The following is an 18713-nucleotide window of genomic DNA, read 5'->3' on the forward strand; positions in this document are numbered from 1 at the left end:
AACTCCTTTAGTGCTATAAACAAACTCAAAATAAACCTTCGAGTTGTTGTGTCTCTCTTGATCTCTTCACACTGTTTTGATGTTAAACTGTCATCGTGTCAACTTGCATCAGCCTACGAGCAAGAAGCAAGCTGGGCCGAACACATACTCTTGTCATCATCTGCTTTCATTAATAGCACAAGAAAAGAGCTTTCATTTGGCCCAGTGAAGCCAAAGCAATGATATTATATTATTGGTGGCGGCCTCATTGTTCAGAGAATTGTTTTCTTTGAGCTTGATAATGAATAGGGCGGGACAAAACTCCAGTAAAACTTAGATATTAACGCAGAGACCATCCAGATGACCTTCTGTAATATTGGCAGGCTGATGAAGGGCAGGAGGGACTGAGAGGAATTAAAGAACTTCAGAGTGGCGTGGATTGTCTCAACCCAAGTGACAGCTGGGGTGAAGGTGGCTAGAGGTTGGAGAAATAATCTTAAGTGTAGTTCTTGGGTCAAGCGAGAACATTTGTGTGAAAGAGGTTAATTAGAGTCTAGCTACCATCAAGTGTCACCAAAGTGCCATAAAGCAAGGCATTTGAAGCCAGCTGCTGCAGTGGAGATAACAGTATGATTTAGATATTTGGGGGTCTTACCTGGGGAAATTTGGGATAATTTGAGTGACCAACCAAAGTAAATCACGTAACAAAAGGCTTTATTTTCAACAGATGTCAACTAGATTGGAAGTGAATTGTTCCCCATGAATACCAGGATGACTTTCATGTAACCTTATAATAATGACGTTTTTTTTCTTTTTTAAATAAAACTGAATCTCATGACATTTCCATTATCCCTTTTTGAAAGACTATATTATCATTGGCATCAAGATTTAAGGGCTAATGAGGAAAGTGCTAAGGACATGTTGCACTGAAGCTATGTGCTAAACAAATAAAGTAGCAGAAACTAGAAGATGTTACCTTTTATAATTCCATTTATGTATTGCTTATGCATTTGGATTTCTGTTAAAAGATTTCCTTTAAGGTCATAGGTAAAAATTCTATACAACAGGATAAATGTGACCCTAGCTCAGGGGTCGGCAACCCGCGGCTCTGGAGCCGCATGCGGCTCTTTAGTCTTTATTTTGCGGCTCCGGGTGGTTTGGGAAAATAAATTAGAAGTATTTAGCTGAAGTGCATTTTATTTGTGTTTAGTTCTTTTTTTTTTTAACTTGCAGTTCTAAATTGGAAGATTATTGTGATTTTGAAATATAAAAATAAAATTATATCTTATTATTTTTTCATCGCTCAAAATAAGCATCACACTCGCGGAAGCCGGTGTACCCGCCGAAACGCCGTGTATTTATCGAGACTTTCAACCCCAGTTAGGCCAATTATGGATCTTCGGATCCACATTACTGTATGTCAGCAGCTGTTCTCCACCGTGAACTATGTTACAAACAAACACCGCTCACGCCTCACAGATGACAGTTTACAGTCTTGCATAAAGATGAAAGCCCTGATTTACAGACGCTGTGCGCAGAGGTTCGGGACCAGAAGTCTCATTGTAAACATATCACGGCAGACCCGACGATGTTTAGATGAAAATGCTTTTCAGCATCTCTTTATTGACCACTTTTCACAAACGGTTGCTGTACGCATACAGCCGGCTGTAGCTTTTCAGCTCACAGCCCGACACACACCAACACAACAGCAGAGAGAGCACAGACTTTAAGGCAGCGAGGCGTGATTGTGGGTGCCGCTCAGGTGCATCCGACTCCCATGCTGCGGCACTGCAGACCACGCCCCGCCACACACATTAACCAGGTAAAATACATATTTAGGCAGAATTTTGTAAATATCTATTTTTCCTTTTTCAGCAGAATAGTGCAATTTTTTCCAATTACTTTTTAAAAGCCAGGCCAAGGCTCCAAAAGCCCAAAGGTGATATAAGGGTGGCGGCTCACAACAGTTTTTGTTTGCTACATGGTTCATTTTAGTTCAGCTGGGTGTCTTTCCTTTTGTTATACTTCTTTAAGAGTTCAAAATGTGTTAATTACATAAATAAAATGTAATTTTCTCTGTAGCACTTCATGGATTTCATAAGCAACACACCTTAGTTGCTCTGTGGATTCTTTTAAAAAGCAGTTAAAAACGTTTCTGTTCAAACAAGCCTTTTGTTGATCTACGTATTTTATATTCTTTACATTATTTACATTTGATCTTTTACATTGTGTATAATTCTATTGATTGTATGGTTTATTTTAATATTTGTGTACAGCGCTTTGTGACTGCCTGTCTGTGAAAAGCGCTTAATAAATAAACTTTACTTACTTACTTTAGTTGTTCACACAAAGCACAAAGGTAAAAAAAAACAATATATACAGCGTTATCTTCATTTTAGATGTCAAAAAGTATTTGCGGCTCCCAGTGGTTTTTTTTGCGTGGAAACTGTGTCCAAGTGGCTCTTTGGGTGTTAAAGGTTGCTGACCCCTGCCCTAGCTCCTCAACCCTATGCCTAAACCCCCGAGGACTAAATCACCATAGATAATAATTCCTAACCCTGATGCCATATTAAGGCAAAGTGTTTGATGTGTGTCAGTGGAATCATTATTTACTATATTCCATGCCAAAACCAATGCCAGAACTTGTGGGGAAACAAGTTAATTACAATTTTTACTAAGTGACATATTCTAACTTAGGGTTAGAGGGTCAACTGCAAAGATGAGTTGGACTTCAAAGTGTTAACCAGTTAATTTGGTACAGGGGGCACTGGCGCTTAATTGGATTTTCAGTGAGAAAATATAATACATGTAATGTATTTGTTTGTTGCTGGTGTCTGCTTTAACCAGTTATCTCTGTATGCTTATCTGTGTGCCATATATCATCTAGTATGCACCTAATATCAAATTGTTCCCTACTCTACATCAACATTTTAGGTGTTTATACTGTGATCAGCATTCAGACGCCACAATCATTATTTTTAAGCCAGTACGAGATGTCACGGACAGTTTAAATACATTTCTATGTCCCCAAAATTCAGCTTTTGCTATCTCTTTAAAAAGTCAGGACCTCAAAGAGAATTTAATCAAAGCTCAGTGAATATGAACATTGTTTGTCCGCGCAGCATGAGCTTGTAATGAGGCACCCACAGGGGGGAAATAGAAGTCCTAACTAAATAAAATTATGAAGCTATGAATGGATGGGGTGGTCATGAACTCATCAAACACTTACCTCGAGTTCCATCTTAAATCAGCAGCACCTTGCACAACATCATCATCCACAGGAAAGCAAATGAACTAATGATAGGCATGCAGCAGAGAGGAAAATAATTCAAAACAGTTGTCAAGTCATGCAAGGAGAAAGAATAACACTACAACAAAGTACAAAACGGAAACAAGCAAGCTGATGGGACATGAATTTTCATGATGGTTTAATGCACCTCTAAATTCCCACTGTCACGTACATATTCATTTGCAAATGACTAATATATTATGCCCATGCACACGTACTCAACAGTTTTGACTCCAAACGAATGCTAGGTGAATATATTCCGGTAATTTGAAAGATTTTACAGGTAACAACTGCAGTGACATAGATGAAGTGGCAATGGAGTTGGTATTTCATTCAAAAATAGATCCTTGGTATTGCTACCTAACTCAGATTGCAGAGAAATTGTGTAGCTTACCTAAAGCCGTCCTTGCAGGCGTGGCATCACTCTTGATCCAGAAGGAGACCCAGGAGAGAACCACAGTCAGGATGCAGGGGATGTAGGTCTGGATGGTGAAGTAGCCCATCCTCCTGCTGAGGTCGAAGTAAACGGTCATTAACACGTAGTCACCTGTTGAGGAAGGGAAAATGGAATGTGGAAACAACTGGCAAAAAAGTACAAATAATATAAGAAAGTCAGAAAAGATACTATCATGAAGTAATAATGCTGTCAAATCGAATAACACACAATAAATTTAAACTTTGCGTGTCAATACTTATGCAGAAAAATGATGTATATTGTGAGAAAATGTCAACAAATTCTTTTGGAAACCACAGAATAAAGATCCATCTACAACTTCAGAATGTGGCTGAAAACTTCTACATTTTAAACGTTACTGTGATGTCAAAGAAAATTTATATTATAACCAGAAACTTCTAAAAGCTTGCTCTTTCTGCTTATTACTGCTTCCCAAAGTGTAGAAATGCAAAAAAGACTAAACAAGCTGCACAATAACTAAATCCATGACATTCTTTTGGGGATTTAACTTACTGTTAAATGAACAACATTGTGGAAATTGTGGTTAAATTGATAATACCAGTCAATAGAGACCGACACACAATGTAAGTACTTGTGGAAACTATTGCAAAAATAATAAAAGGGAAGCTTTGGAAGCTAGCCTGCACTGTGTGGCATGATTGCTGTAGAGTATTTTCATTGCTCTCAAAAGAAAGAAACCTTTGCTCATTTTTGCAGTTCTAAAATCCTCTTCAAGTTTTATAATACTGTAAGGTGACCCTGCTATTTTTTAGTTACACTTATATCCACTCACAAACTACCGATCTTCATCCCTGAGGATCCCGAGCAGCACACTGGCTCATATGTAATTAAAAAAGTCTGATGTCTAGCTGGAGGCTACATCATGCTGAGCTCTTAACTTCATCTCTGTCATCAAAACAAAGGATGGAAAAAGAATCTGAACATTAGACGGTATACTTTTTTCTGAACTTCATCAGAGCAGCAGTGACACTCACTAGATATTAAACAAAAGCAGAATTGTGCATGATGTGACAGAATGTAGGTGAAGCACTAACAAAAACAGCTACGGGTCAGTGAATGAAAACACCTCCCCAAAAAAGAGGAAAAAGAGATCTAAAGCATCTAAGGCTGTAAAGACCTACCACATATCTACAGACATAGGGATTGGGGCTCAGGATACAGATATATCCAGCCTGTATGTTGAAGTGTCTTTGGACAACATATTAAACCCCAGGTTGTCCTTAATCTATTCATTGAAATATGAATGTATGGTAAAGCACTTTGGCACAGAATAATGTGTTTGACTGGGCAAATGAGACTTGTACTGAAAGTCCTATATAGGTACCGTTCCACTTATCATTGTCTCTGGGCCAAATCTGGTTGGTCAGTCGTAACCTTTTTAGCCTAAAACCCTATACCCTTAATGATGAGTTATGACACACAATCTAATATCTCCATGTTTTTGTTGTTTCTACATTGTCAAAATCATGTTGGTCAAGGATCAGCATGGCAACTAACCAATGATGTTGTCTGAGGATTCAGTTATCATTAACCATGAAGATCAGTTAATGCTACTAAAAACTGTTGCTAGCAACCCGATATGAGTAACCTATGTTTGACTAACAGCAAAGCTAACTTGACAATGCATTTATTATATGCTATAAATTAATAAAGAAGACACCAGTAAAGAGTTTTATATATAAAAAGGGCATATTTAAATTTTTCCTGCCACATTGCAAAGCTATGACATTCGATGATTGGTCGGTTGCAATGTTAATCCTGGACCAACATTATGATGATGATGCACGTACAACACCAACACGAGGATATCACATACACCCGTTTGGACACCTCAGTATGAATCAGTAAAGATGTAGTTTGATGTTTTTCCATGGTTCTAATGGTTTTTCCAAGGGTACAGGTAGGGATCGCCCTCACAGACCTTTAATGCACATCTGTTTTGTTTTGTCATTTTGTTCTGGAAGCATGCCAAAATATGTTAGACACTGCTCAGATCAGAAAAGACAAACAAAGGTTACCTGCAGGAGGGTAAAGAGTTAACACGTTTTTTGCTCGCTGGAAATATCTTCAGTATGTTTAATTAAGACCATTTTTGTGCATCAAAGTGAAGTAAAACTTCACTGAAATTCATCAAAATTGGAATTTTTGAAGACATCGTTTAGGACATAAAAAAAATCCTTTTTAATTGGTTATAAAATTGCTCTCCACAAATTAATTCAGCACCTTTTTCCAGCTTTCTCCTGTCCTTGTCTTTTTTTTCCCACCCCGCTCTGTCTGTCCTTCATATTTAATCCAGCAAAGGACTCAAAGAGAGGAGCATAGAGAAGCTTAATGGAGCCCAGAAAATAGTAGGAAAAACTTCTCTCTCACGAACAAGTGTATAATGGCACTGTCATCGTGAAAAGAAGATAAATGAGAAGAGTGGCAGAATTTACTCCGCTACCTTTCTAATGGTCCCACTACTGTAGGATGCTTGTTTAGCAGCCAATAATTGACAGGAGTGGGGAGATATTGAGCTACAACTCTTGCTGAACAAAAGCCATTGTTCGGAAACTTTGACAAAGGTCTACATATCACCCGAGTATTATTTTGAATATTTCTGAAGACTGCCTTTTGATAATAGGAGCTATTCAGATGATGTCATTTTGAATAAAACATCTGAATAAGGCAACCTTTTGTCCTCTAACAGCTGAATTCATGCTTTAGATTCAACTGAAATGATCACTTTTACTGGGTGTTCAGTGAAGTAGGAGTGCGGTGATGCTGGTGGTACTGAGTAGGGGGGGATCGCTTACGTGATTACGAATGTGCTCAGGGGCAGAGAGATTGGCACAGCCCTGGCAAGGTTTTGCATTTTGTGATTTTTTTTTTTAAGGCATACCAAATATGACCCCGAGGACCCCTCAGACATTGGAATACACCATTTACTGTCCAAGTGATATTTGTTGAAGCTAGGAATCTAAAATGCCCTTGAAAAGTGTTCAGTACTGGCACCACATTACTTATGCTGCATTCATTTTCTGGGGTCAGAAATTTACAAGTGGAAACTCCAGAGCTTGAAAAATAAAAAAATCCAAAACTCAGCAGCAATATGTGTTTCCATAAGTCATGACCTTAAAAATTACATCGCACTGTCTGATGTAGATACGGTTGCCTCTTGCAGTTCATCTTATATTCAAGATAACACAGACATCCATACGACCTTTATCTCAGGTCTTATTACATGACACTGACATCAGAATGTCAGTAAGAGATTTTTCAGTTTTCAGTCAGACACACTCCTCTGATATGCTGAGACACCCTATGGAATTTTATTTCCCACTGTATCTTATAAGTCTGAAATTCCCAAATTCAGACATCCAAATGATGTTCTTTAGAAACACCCCATGTCAGAGTGATCTAGCCGTCCTAAAAGTTCCCTGGAAGGCCTTCAGTTGATTGAATATGCTGCAGCAAGAGTTCTGATGAGGACTAAAAAAAGAAAGGAAAATCCAAAGTCAAATTTAAAAGGTTTCACCTCTCATACAAGATCTTGTCTGATCAGGCCCATGTTATCTTAACCTTCCTGCCTTCTTGGGACCTTTTTGTGCCACTGCTATGTGTTAAATGGCTGCCATTTCCACTGTGTTCAGTGGAATATAACCAAACTTGCCACAGGATAGTTTTTACCTGTCAATGTTAATATTCCAGTGTGAATTCCTTAAATCAGCCTAAAATGGCTGAGCAGCAGAAATCCCCACACCCATCACCCTGGGGACCATTTTCTGCCCATTGACTTCCATTATAAACGCTATTTTTCAACCCCAAATTATCATCATATGATTTTATTTTTTCTTCTTTTCTTGGATGTCAATGAAGACTCAGGGCCTTGAAGTTTTAATTTTTAAATTGCAAAAAAAATGCAAAAAAAATAATGGCAGGTCAAAATGTATGTTGGTGCCAATCTTTGGTCCATCTAAAGGCCTACTTATAATGACAATCACATATTACTTCAACTGGTTTTTTGTGGAAATATTTAGTTTCGTTTTTTGGTTTTTGGGGCTTATAACACAGGGCGCTCATGTAATAACACTGGGATTTGAAGGGTTAAAACAACGAAAATATAATTAAAACTTTACATGAATATTTCAGGGAGAAGTAGTTTTACAAGGTTGGCTAATTTAAAGTGGAATAAAATATGGATATATGGTCTTTTTATGGCGTGGCTGAGAATGGTCCCTAGGGTGATGGGTGTGAGTTTTTTAAAGGATGGCAGGAGGGTTAAAGACTTCATCGTTCCTTGTTATCCTAACAGAGCTCTTTACTTTAGACTGCAGGCTCACAGTGCTACTGGTTACTAGAGTTGGGAGGCAAAGCCTTCAGCTCTGGTGTTCCGTTGAACCAGCTCCCAGTTTGCATTCAGAAAACAGGACACTCTCCTATAAGATTAGGCTTAAAACTTTCCCTTTTGATAAATCTTATAGTTAGTGCTGGATCAAGAGTACCTGAACCCTTTCTTAGTTGTGTTGCAACAGGCCTAGGCTGCTGGGGGCTTCCCATGATGCTCTGAGTGTTTCTTCTTCATTCCCCTCTTTACACTCTCTAAGTATTGATGCACCACTCTGTATTTAATCTTTAGTTATTATTAATCTGGATCTCTTCCACAGTGTCACAACAGATGGCAGCCTGCTTCTGTAGGGGGTTTCTTCCTGTTGAGTTGAAGTTTCTCCTTTCCATTGTTGCCAAGTGCTTGCTCATAGGGGATTGTTTGATTGGTGGGATTTTTTATGTATTGCTGTAGGGTCTTTACCTTACAATATAATGCACCTTTAAGTGACTTCTGTTGTGATTTGGCACTATAAAAAGATTAATTGAATTTTTATATAATATATAGTTGAAGTAGATATCAATTGTCCTGCTCATTGACAGCCTTGGATATGTTTCACCTATTTCAAGTTAACATGCCTTCCCATCCAAAGTGTCCCTGACTGACATTAAAGAACAATTCACCACTCTACATGTAGGTCTTTTAAACATTGTGAATAAACCTCTGGTCTTTGATGAGAGAATGACGGGGGACAAGCACGTGAGGAACGCCATTGCTGGCTCTGCTCTCAGTGCCTTGAGATCAGTTACCATTTGCGTTTTGTGGGAAACCTAGCTAGCATTAGTACGTAAACAAGAACTCTCATTTATCATCTGCGCATGAGTTTTATCTCGCTAATCACCCCGAACCACATTTGCTAAAGACAAAACTTTTAATAACTCATTTAACACTTCAGTAATGAAAGCTTTGATGACTGAGACCTAATGCAAATCATTTTGTGTTTTCAGTATTTTATTGCTACTTTTCCTAAAGCACCAGTTGTAAAAATAAATAAATAAATAAATAATTAAAAAATCCTTCCCTACTTGTCATTGTCAGCTAATAGTTAATAGATAACTATGCTAGTATAGCTGCACTTAGTCAGACAAGAGCGCAGAGAGGTAAAGACATCCAGGAAGATCGTAGCAAGAGGCACAGCGGTATGTTTCAGTCTGGTCCAATTTGTCTTTTTAAAGACTAAAAGAAGTTTATATAAAACTTGTCAACTTTGTTAAGGAAAAAATCATGGTGCAACAAAGGAGTCAGAAAAGGCTCTCTTGGGGAAGCAGAAGGAAAGGTATCAAGCACATACTCAGCCTTATTGTTAAAATAGATACCTACTCCTACACCAGTTTCTGTCACAGGCTGGGTCTCCAACCCAGCACTCTGAGTTTTCTTTCTATTTGTCTCATTTTGTTATGTGATCAGTTTTGTGTTATTTCCTATTTTCCTTTAGTTTAGGCAGTTATTGTTCTTGGTTTTCTATGTTTTGGGGTTTTGTAATTATTCATCACGTATTAGGTCTGTTAAGTTGTGTTGTCATGTTTTAGTATTTCCTGTTTTATTTTGACAATGTCATGTGTTCTTTGTTCATTGTATTTAGCTTTCTCTCCTGGTCCTGTCATTAGGTTTATGTCTGTCAGCTGTTCCCCCATGTGTCCCCACTTCCCCTGATCACCTCATGTCTGTATTTAAGCCTTTTGTTTTCTTCATGCCATTGTCGGTTCGTCTGTTTATCTCACCAGGGTCACAGTCTTAGTCATGGTCTTTGTTTATTATTTTTCCACCACAGTCATAGTTTAGGTTTTGGTCTCAGTACCATTTAGTATTTTGTTTCTTAGTGTTTTTGCCTGTTTGTTTTTGGTCTCTTGGTTCATTTCCCTGCCGTCATCGCATTAAAGGTTCACCTTTCTGTTAATCATTACAATTCCTCGTCATCATCTGCTTCTGGGTCCTGTTTCCACACACATCGGCGCACCCCGCCGTGACAGAACGAACCGACCAGTATGGACCCAGCGGATGCTGCTCTCACCGAGTGTCTGGAGGAGACTGCTCGGATCCAAGTGATCCTCGACCGCATCCTTACAGCGCCCGATTTAAAGAGCAAGCAGGTAATGATTAGCGTTGCTGAAGCTATTATGGAGAGGGATCCCCGCCTTCTCCAGCTCCCGGACTCACCTGCCATAGTTGCTGCCTTTACCAGGATAAAGGAGATGCTGCAGGCCCAGGCACTGTCGAGTCAGGAAATGGCTTCCAGCACCCACCAGTCACAACAACCCCACAATCAGTCATCTCCATTGCTGCCTCCGGAACCTGAGTGTGTTCGTGTCGGTTCGCTGAGATTCGCCACAGCGTCACCACCTCTCAGCTCACCAGTTTCCACGCCCTCATCACAGTCTCGCCATACTCCTGCCACGGTCCAGCGCGAGGAAGCGCTGGACACCGTTGATTTAGATCACGACGAGCGTCAGTCGATATACTGCGCTCTATTGGAGGAGGAGCTCCGGTGGAAGCCGTGGCTCATTCCGGAGCACGAGCACTCTTTCCGGGGAACTCGACTGGCTCTCGGGGGACCTCGGAGTTACCAGGGACTTCCACCTATTTCACCGCCGTCTTCCACTCCTAAGAAAAAGCGGCGTGCGCGCCGCCGACGCTCCATTACACAAACACAAGTGAGTGACTATATCTTGGCACCTCATGTTTTTTCTCCGGAGGTTATGGAAACTGACACTACTTTTCCGGTTAATGAGCCCGGCTATACAGAGACTGTTTGCCCTGGAAAAGCTAGCCATCAGGCTCAGCTAAGCTGCTGTGGGACTGCTATCCAGGCCGGTTTGGAGACGGAGGTACAGCTGGTGCAGCCAATTTCAGTGTCAGTCGGAGGGCCCGGGGAGCCCGTCCGGCCTCATGTTTCGTTTGCTGGAGGTTCAGGAGAACCCAGCCAGCTTCATGTTTCGTCTGCTGGAGGTTCAGGAGAACCCAGCCAGCCTCATGTTTCGTCTGCTGGAGGTTCAGGAGAACCCAGCCAGCCTCATGTTTCGTCTGCTGGAGGTTCAGGAGAACCCAGCCAGCCTCATGTTTCGGCTGCTGGAGGTTCAGGAGAACCCAGCCAGCCTCATGTTTCGGCTGCTGGAGGTTCAGGAGAACCCAGCCAGCCTCATGTTTCGGCTGCTGGAGGTTCAGGAGAACCCGTCCAGCCTCACGCCACGTCAGCTGGCGGGCCCGAGGAGCCCGTCCAGCCTCACGCCACGTCAGCTGGCGGGCCCGAGGAGCCCGTCCAGCCTCACGCCTCGTCAGCTGGCGGGCCCGAGGAGCCCGTCCAGCCTCACGCCTCGTCAGCTGGAGGGCCTGAGGAGCCCGTCTGGCCACCTTCTGCTTCACCACCTGTGGCTGCAGCGCCACCTCCTGCGGCTCCCGTGCCGCCGCCTGCAGGACCACCACCTGCTGCGCTACTGCTTGCTGCTTCTACGCCTCAGCCTGAGGACGACGCCTCACCTGGTTCTGCCACACCTCAGTCTGAGAACTCATACGAACTCATTTCACCCACTATAGACTGTGTGTTGCTGCAACTTGAAAAGCAACCTGCCTCGTCAGCTGGAGGGCCCGAGGAGCCCGTCCAGCCTCATGCCTCGTCAGCTGGAGGGTCCGAGGGGACCGTTCAGCCGCCACCTGCGGCCGCCTCGTCGTCACCTGGTCCAGCTTCATCCGAGTCTTCATCCTCGTCTGGTCCAGCTTCGTCAGAGTCTTCATCCTCGTCTGGTCCAGCTTCGTCAGAGTTTTCATCGTCGTCTGGTCCAGCTTCGTCCGAGTCTTCATCGTCGTCTGGTCCAGCTTCGTCCGAGTCTTCATCGTCGTCTGGTCCAGCTTCGTCAGAGTCTTCATCCTCGTCTGGTCCAGCTTCGTCAGAGTCTTCATCCTCGTCGGGTCCGGCCTCAGCCTCTGCTGCTCCGCCTGGTCCGGCCTCAGCCTCTGCAGCTCCGCCTGGTCCGGCCTCAGCCTCTGCAGCTCCGCCTGGTCCGGCCTCCGAGTGTTCAGCTTCGTCTGCTCCTGCTCGTCCCGTCCGGCCTGCTCGTCCCGTCCGGCCTGCTCGTCCTGCTCGTCCTGTCCGGCCTGCTCGTCCTGCACGTCCGGTCCGGTCTGCACATCCTGTCCGGCCTGCTCGTCCTGCACGTTCTGTCCGGCCGATGACTGGACGTCGTTGCCGTCGTGGACAGCCCTCTGAACTACGCCGCCGTCATGGACGGCCCCCTGGACTGCTACGCCACCAGTGCCTCCCGCCCGGCCGGCCTCCTGACCTGCTCGGTCGCCGTCGCTGCCTCCCGCCCGGTCGGCCTCCTGATCTGCTCCGTCGCCACCGGTGCCTTCTACCTGGCCGGCCTCCTGAACTGTTTTCTGGGCTCTTGGACCGTTGGCCTCCGGGTCGGCCCCCTGAGCTCATGGATTTTGGACTGCTGGATCGTTGGCCTCCTGGTCGGCCTCCTGAACTTTTGAACTGTCTTTTGTTTTGTTGTCGGCCTCCGGGGCGGCCACCTGAACCGCTTCGCCATTCGCTCCTGTTCTGCCGGGTTCATGGTCGCCCTCCTGAAGTCGGGTCTCGGACTTTTTGTGCCATTGTTGTGTTTGCTCTGTGTGTTTTCGTTTCTTTGTTTTTTGTGGCCTTGTTTCTGGCCCTCCGTCCTGGGCCCCCGCCGCCCGCCCTTGGTGGGTTGTTGTGGTTTTGTTTTCTGGGTGTTTTCGGGCGTCTGGAATCCGCCCTTGAGGGGGGGGCTCTGTCACAGGCTGGGTCTCCAACCCAGCACTCTGAGTTTTCTTTCTATTTGTCTCATTTTGTTATGTGATCAGTTTTGTGTTATTTCCTATTTTCCTTTAGTTTAGGCAGTTATTGTTCTTGGTTTTCTATGTTTTGGGGTTTTGTAATTATTCATCACGTATTAGGTCTGTTAAGTTGTGTTGTCATGTTTTAGTATTTCCTGTTTTATTTTGACAATGTCATGTGTTCTTTGTTCATTGTATTTAGCTTTCTCTCCTGGTCCTGTCATTAGGTTTATGTCTGTCAGCTGTTCCCCCATGTGTCCCCACTTCCCCTGATCACCTCATGTCTGTATTTAAGCCTTTTGTTTTCTTCATGCCATTGTCGGTTCGTCTGTTTATCTCACCAGGGTCACAGTCTTAGTCATGGTCTTTGTTTATTATTTTTCCACCACAGTCATAGTTTAGGTTTTGGTCTCAGTACCATTTAGTATTTTGTTTCTTAGTGTTTTTGCCTGTTTGTTTTTGGTCTCTTGGTTCATTTCCCTGCCGTCATCGCATTAAAGGTTCACCTTTCTGTTAATCATTACAATTCCTCGTCATCATCTGCTTCTGGGTCCTGTTTCCACACACATCGGCGCACCCCGCCGTGACAGTTTCTGCTCAACTATTGTCATTGTCAAAGAGTAATGACATCTATGTGACCACTCAGCTGCCAAGTGAGCCGTTTTTCTTCAAGCTTACACTTAGAAAATCAATGTGAAAATTTCAAGAAGGGGCAGGAACCCTCCTTTTTTATGCGGGCGGTACCGATCGTCACTTGACTGGATCAAACACTTCTGTTGACAAGTTATTAATACAAGCTGGTGGCAGCACACAATGTGGATGACGCTGGATATGAAGTGCTTGTACAGCAGCGGAAGAGGTGACAGCACTCATCCAGAATCTTTCCATCATTTGTTCAGTGCTCCGTACACACACGTGTGACAAATTTCCTCAAATTAATCATTTTGCCAACGTGCTGAAAGACTTTAAAATATCATCTCCTGCTTTACTCATCAAAAGTAACCTGTATGCATGTGTATAGTAATGTGTGGTGGTTGTGCCGGGCAGTGTGTAATTTTTGAGTAGACTGACTGATACCTCTAGCCACGGGCTTGATTCATCATGCTGATTCTAGTAGAAATAGGAAAGTGTTATACTTTGTAGTAGCTGTGGATTGAGGTGCAAATGAAACTGTATTTTAGAGTAAAATCACTGAATTCTTTATTATAATTATACATGCTGTTTATAAGTCCCTGTGGCCACGTAAGTGACACTAAATAGGCTTGCTCCCTATTCCTTTAGTCAGGAACTTCAAAATAACCAGTCAAATGACTTCCAGGAGGAGTCGCCCGAACATTTCAAACTCCAATTAACATGAATGTCTAATAGGATAAAATCAAGACATGTTCTCATGGATAGATGTTGATGAAAACTGCAACTTTGGTAGAACCACAAAGCCCTGACCGAGTAATTCTAATGTTTAAAAGACAGACATATTTTCCTTAAACATGTCTTCTTTTTTATGGCCACTAGATGACTACAACTGTCTCAAAAAAACAAGCTTTTGCACAAAAATAAGGCTCCCCAATATGTTTGAACTGTTCACTTTTGAAATGGAAGGCAAATTATGATTGTTAAAGGGCACTATAGAAACGACCACCTTTGTCTGAACATATGACCCAAGTCAAATGTCATAGAGTTTAGAGACGCTCTGTTCCTAATCAGCATTTAGTTATTAAAGTTGTTCAGATCTCAGTGAGATTTTAAAAGAGGTTTGTTTTCTTTCCATCTTTAATTGAGCTCTCCAGTTAGGACTAGTTATTTTTTAAAACTGCCAAATACTGCTTACTTTGTGACTGCATGGATCATGCGTGATCCAGATCACTGATATGTTGCATTTAACATTTAACATGATCGTAAAGTGTAGAAAGCCAGTTAATCAGTTCTGAAACATTGTAAAAATTAAGCTTAATCTAGTGTAAAGGTTCATTAGTGAGGCTAATCAAGAATATTTTTTGTTAGGTATTAGCTTTAAATCATGATAGCTGTGATAAGAATGCCCCACTGTAATCATTTAAAATAAATTTAAAAAAAACTAAAAAGCTAAGAGGTTGTATGAGTGCAGACTGCAGAAGCAATAAATATAGATAATGCCGTTTCAGTTTCACGTTGAAGGTTAGAGCAGACTTTTGGGAGAGGAATGTTGTCCCATTTTTGTCTGATACAGGACTCTCAATGGTCCCGGATCTTCTTTGTAGTATTGCACCAGATGATCTGGACTACAGGTTCATCCCCCAGACTCTTGATGTCACTTTTCCAGATGTGCAAACTGCCAATTCCATAAGCACTAATACATTTCGATCATTGCCACAATCAGAGATGGTGGTGACAAACTGGATGTCTTTAGTCCAGATTAAAAAAAGAAAGAAGAAAAAAGACATTTGGCCATTTCATTTCATTTGAAAAGAAATGAAATGAAATGAAAAGACATTTGGCCTTTTCCCTTGCATACAGAGATTTCTCCACATTCCCAGATTCTTTTCATGATATTATGTTTTATAGATGATGCAATATTCATGGTTTTTATAATTTAATGTTTAATGTTAATTTAATGGGACATTATTCTAAAATTGTTACACAATTTATAGATTTTTTTTTTCTTTTTAGAGTTTAGTGAAACTCATCAGATAGTTGTTCAGGCTCACATTGACAAGAGTTGGCATAATAGAGACAAAATGTGCAGTGTATCTACCATAAATCCCGGACTACAGAGCGCACCTGATTAAAAGCCGCATGCTCTAATTGTAGAAAGAAAACCAATTTTGTACTTGTACAGGCCGCACCGTATTTTAAGCCGTATGCGTTTCACCTGTAATATGAGATATTTACAGAGAAATACTACACGTGAGGATTTTTAACGTTTAATTTAATCCGTAAGGTAACATAAATGTTATGGTAACATACAAAAATACATTCTGCAAATGCTTTTTTTTCCTCGAACAGCGCCTGTAACACGGCTACCTTTAAATATACGTACGTATCGGTAACACACAAATTACGTTGCTTATGGGTTTTTTACGGAGCAGTGCACAAACAACATTACAACGTCTCTTAACAACCGATAAAAATATATACCGTATATATACACTACTTATCATTTTGATTGGTCTACTGTTACCAGGCAAAATGTTTTTGGCCGCATGGAAAAAAAAATGCATTAACCGCACGTCAGTATAAGCCACAGTGTTCACAGTGTGGGGAAAAAGTAGCAGCTTATGACCCGAAAACTACGGTAATTAGTTTTTTATGAGTATAACTCCTTGTACCTTCGTTTTTGGAGTCTGCCAAGCCCTGCTGGCTGTCAATATAAAAATGTCATATTAAAAAGGGATTCTTGCAATCAGATTGTGTAATAAAGGGAATCTGATTCTTTTTCTCTGCAGCGACAATCTTAATCACAGCACAGTCAGTCCAACATAAAACTACTTGGTTTTTCTTCCATTTCACCTTATAAAACTATTTCATTATACTTAATGTTCCCATTAATGTCTAGGATGATATATGTTGTACTACTAAAGCAGATTAAAGGCCTATTAGAAGTGGAACAACAGGAGTAAATAAAACAACTGTTTATTGTAGCTTGAATTGTTCTCCGTATTTGCACTCCACAAGTTATTGTTGCAAATACCATAATGCCATCTACCTTATGTAATATTAATGCATACTATAATATGAATGAATATGTGGAGGCTGGAGCATTGTACCTTCCCAGATAGACAGCCACCAGGTGCAGCATGGTGACTTTTGGGCTCTAAATGTGTATCGTAACAAGCAAACCCTGTGTTTACATTTTGCTTGGACAGTAATAACCCCTCTGTTTATACTCTTCTGCAGAATAATTATTAGCCTGAGTGGGCTGTCCTACAGTTGTCTACAGACTCTGCATGCCATACTACTTTCCGTTTGGGAAGCTGCAAGGAAAATTCATGGGAAAGCTGTTTTATTAATGAGCTCAGCACAAGTCAGCTTGCCCCTGCTTTCAACATGTATCAGAGTCTTCCTGTCCTAAGTTTTAAAAGTTTTCTACACTTTTGTAAATATAATTTGAGTAAACTATGCCATCACAGTGCAAAAACTATTAATAATTTATTGAAGGGCTGCTTTGAAACTACTCATTGGGCTATCCACCCGCTCACAATGAACTATTTTCTGGTGTTTGCCATGTAAAATGCTAGTTTAAGCAACATTTGGGATGCTTTAAGTTATTTTTCGATAGCTGAACCACTGCCTAAGGATTGGTAACAAACTAATTGTTGGGATGAGATTCTGCTGATGCAATTTGTTCATTTTGTAAAGAAAACGCCTCTAAATGTTACTTTTCTTACTCATTTTTTAATTTGTTGGCTATCCTGCAGGAGGACGGAGGACTCACTTTTGGAGAAGCCTGCATATATGTCGACACCAGCGACATGCCAGTGATGGTAAATTAGAGACCAACTCCAGTTATTTGAAGAGCCAAGTGATTCGTATGGTTTTGGTTAGTCAGTAGCATCGCTTGGCTAGTGATGAGTGGCCTGGTCTGGTTTTTAACTGCCTGGAGATAAGTCCATAGCTAAATCACTTACTCACTCAAACACAGAAATAAGCTTCTCTGACCTCACAGCAGTATTATTTTTGGGGGGGATTAAGGGACCTTGAGTAGGTCTTAATGAGTGAACTGAAGGTTTCCCCAGCCAGGTTTATCCTGACCTATGGGCTCTCTGATCCTCAGGCTGCATAACGATAATGAAAATGTTCTCTGAAAAGTTCCAAGACTGAACTATAATATTTAATTTTAACATGTGTGCAGCAAATTGTCTGATTTAATTGTCTGATTTGCTGATTTAGAAGAAGAGCTGAAATGAAACCACATGGGTTTTAATGGTAGAAACCATCATTTTTATTCACAGGTATTAGTAACTGTAGTTATCAAACTAAGTTAGCTCTGTAAAGGATAAATCTAAAAGATAAGTCAAACCTTATCTGTAGAAGATAAGACAAATGTTCCGGCGCCCCCCGCGTGTGGCAGCCTGTTACAGCAGCTCTGCTCATTCTGAGCTTCTTTCTTATCTTCTCTTTATTTTCTCGTAATCTTTTGTAACTAAAGTTTTAGCAATTTTTTAAAAACAAATTTCCCACGAGTGGGACTAATAAAGGTTATCTTATCTAAACTATAGACCATACATAAAAGGTGGACATCATAGGTTTGTAGAGGTACTAAGTAACTATAAAGATAATAGAAAATGTAACACACCAGATTGATGTGCTTGGAGAAAAGCTTCCTAGGCTGCGTTTGGTAGAGTGTAAACCTTCCCAAATCCACTTAAGACCGGAGCAGAGCTGTTAAGTTGATATGATCCAGGTCCAGCTTTCACACAGTAGTAAAATCCTAAAAAATGAATGTGTCAGTCTTCAAAATACTATTTTCAGCATAACCTGTAAGCCCACAGACTAATGTAAACCTGTTAACAACAGCACCTTAAATTGGAGTGTTAAGCTTTAATCCATTTGTTACAGTTTTGCTCTTGTGTTATTGCTTTAATAAACATCACTGCTTCTGCTTCAACTAAATCGACTCATCTGCTGTTAAGCGGATTGTTAAGCTACGAGTGGGCAATCACTGTTCAAGGGAAGGGAAAGGATCAGAGACCGCACAATTAAATTTTGTAATGTCTGTTTGCCTGCTGGTAGTGGTCATGTCCGGGTTAATGGCCAATATTGAATGACTATGAGAAGGAACATCATATGGAAAATGCGAATCGTGAGGAGAGTGAGGGCTTGGGATTTTCACC

General features: G+C 41.4%; 1 protein-coding gene and 1 long non-coding RNA gene across 3 annotated transcripts in view; one reads left to right on the forward strand and one right to left on the reverse strand.

Moving 5' to 3' along the window:
• Positions 1 to 18713, reverse strand: part of LOC309701090 (gamma-aminobutyric acid receptor subunit gamma-3-like) — a 193814-nt gene that overhangs the window by 24337 nt on the left and 150764 nt on the right. For both annotated transcript variants that reach the window (XM_082525095.1, XM_082525094.1), the window contains exon 8: positions 3663 to 3815. In XM_082525095.1, the coding sequence (XP_082381221.1) occupies positions 3663 to 3815 (153 nt within the window). The remainder of the gene's footprint in view (positions 1 to 3662; positions 3816 to 18713) is intronic.
• Positions 1 to 18713, forward strand: part of LOC309701117 — a 69579-nt gene that overhangs the window by 17188 nt on the left and 33678 nt on the right. The window contains exon 2 of the long non-coding RNA XR_014274878.1: positions 17298 to 17363. This is a non-coding gene — a long non-coding RNA (uncharacterized lncRNA). The remainder of the gene's footprint in view (positions 1 to 17297; positions 17364 to 18713) is intronic.

Source organism: Aulonocara stuartgranti, assembly GCF_965226115.1.
Source record: "Aulonocara stuartgranti genome assembly, chromosome: 23".
In the NCBI taxonomy this organism is placed as follows: Eukaryota; Metazoa; Chordata; class Actinopteri; order Cichliformes; family Cichlidae; genus Aulonocara; species Aulonocara stuartgranti.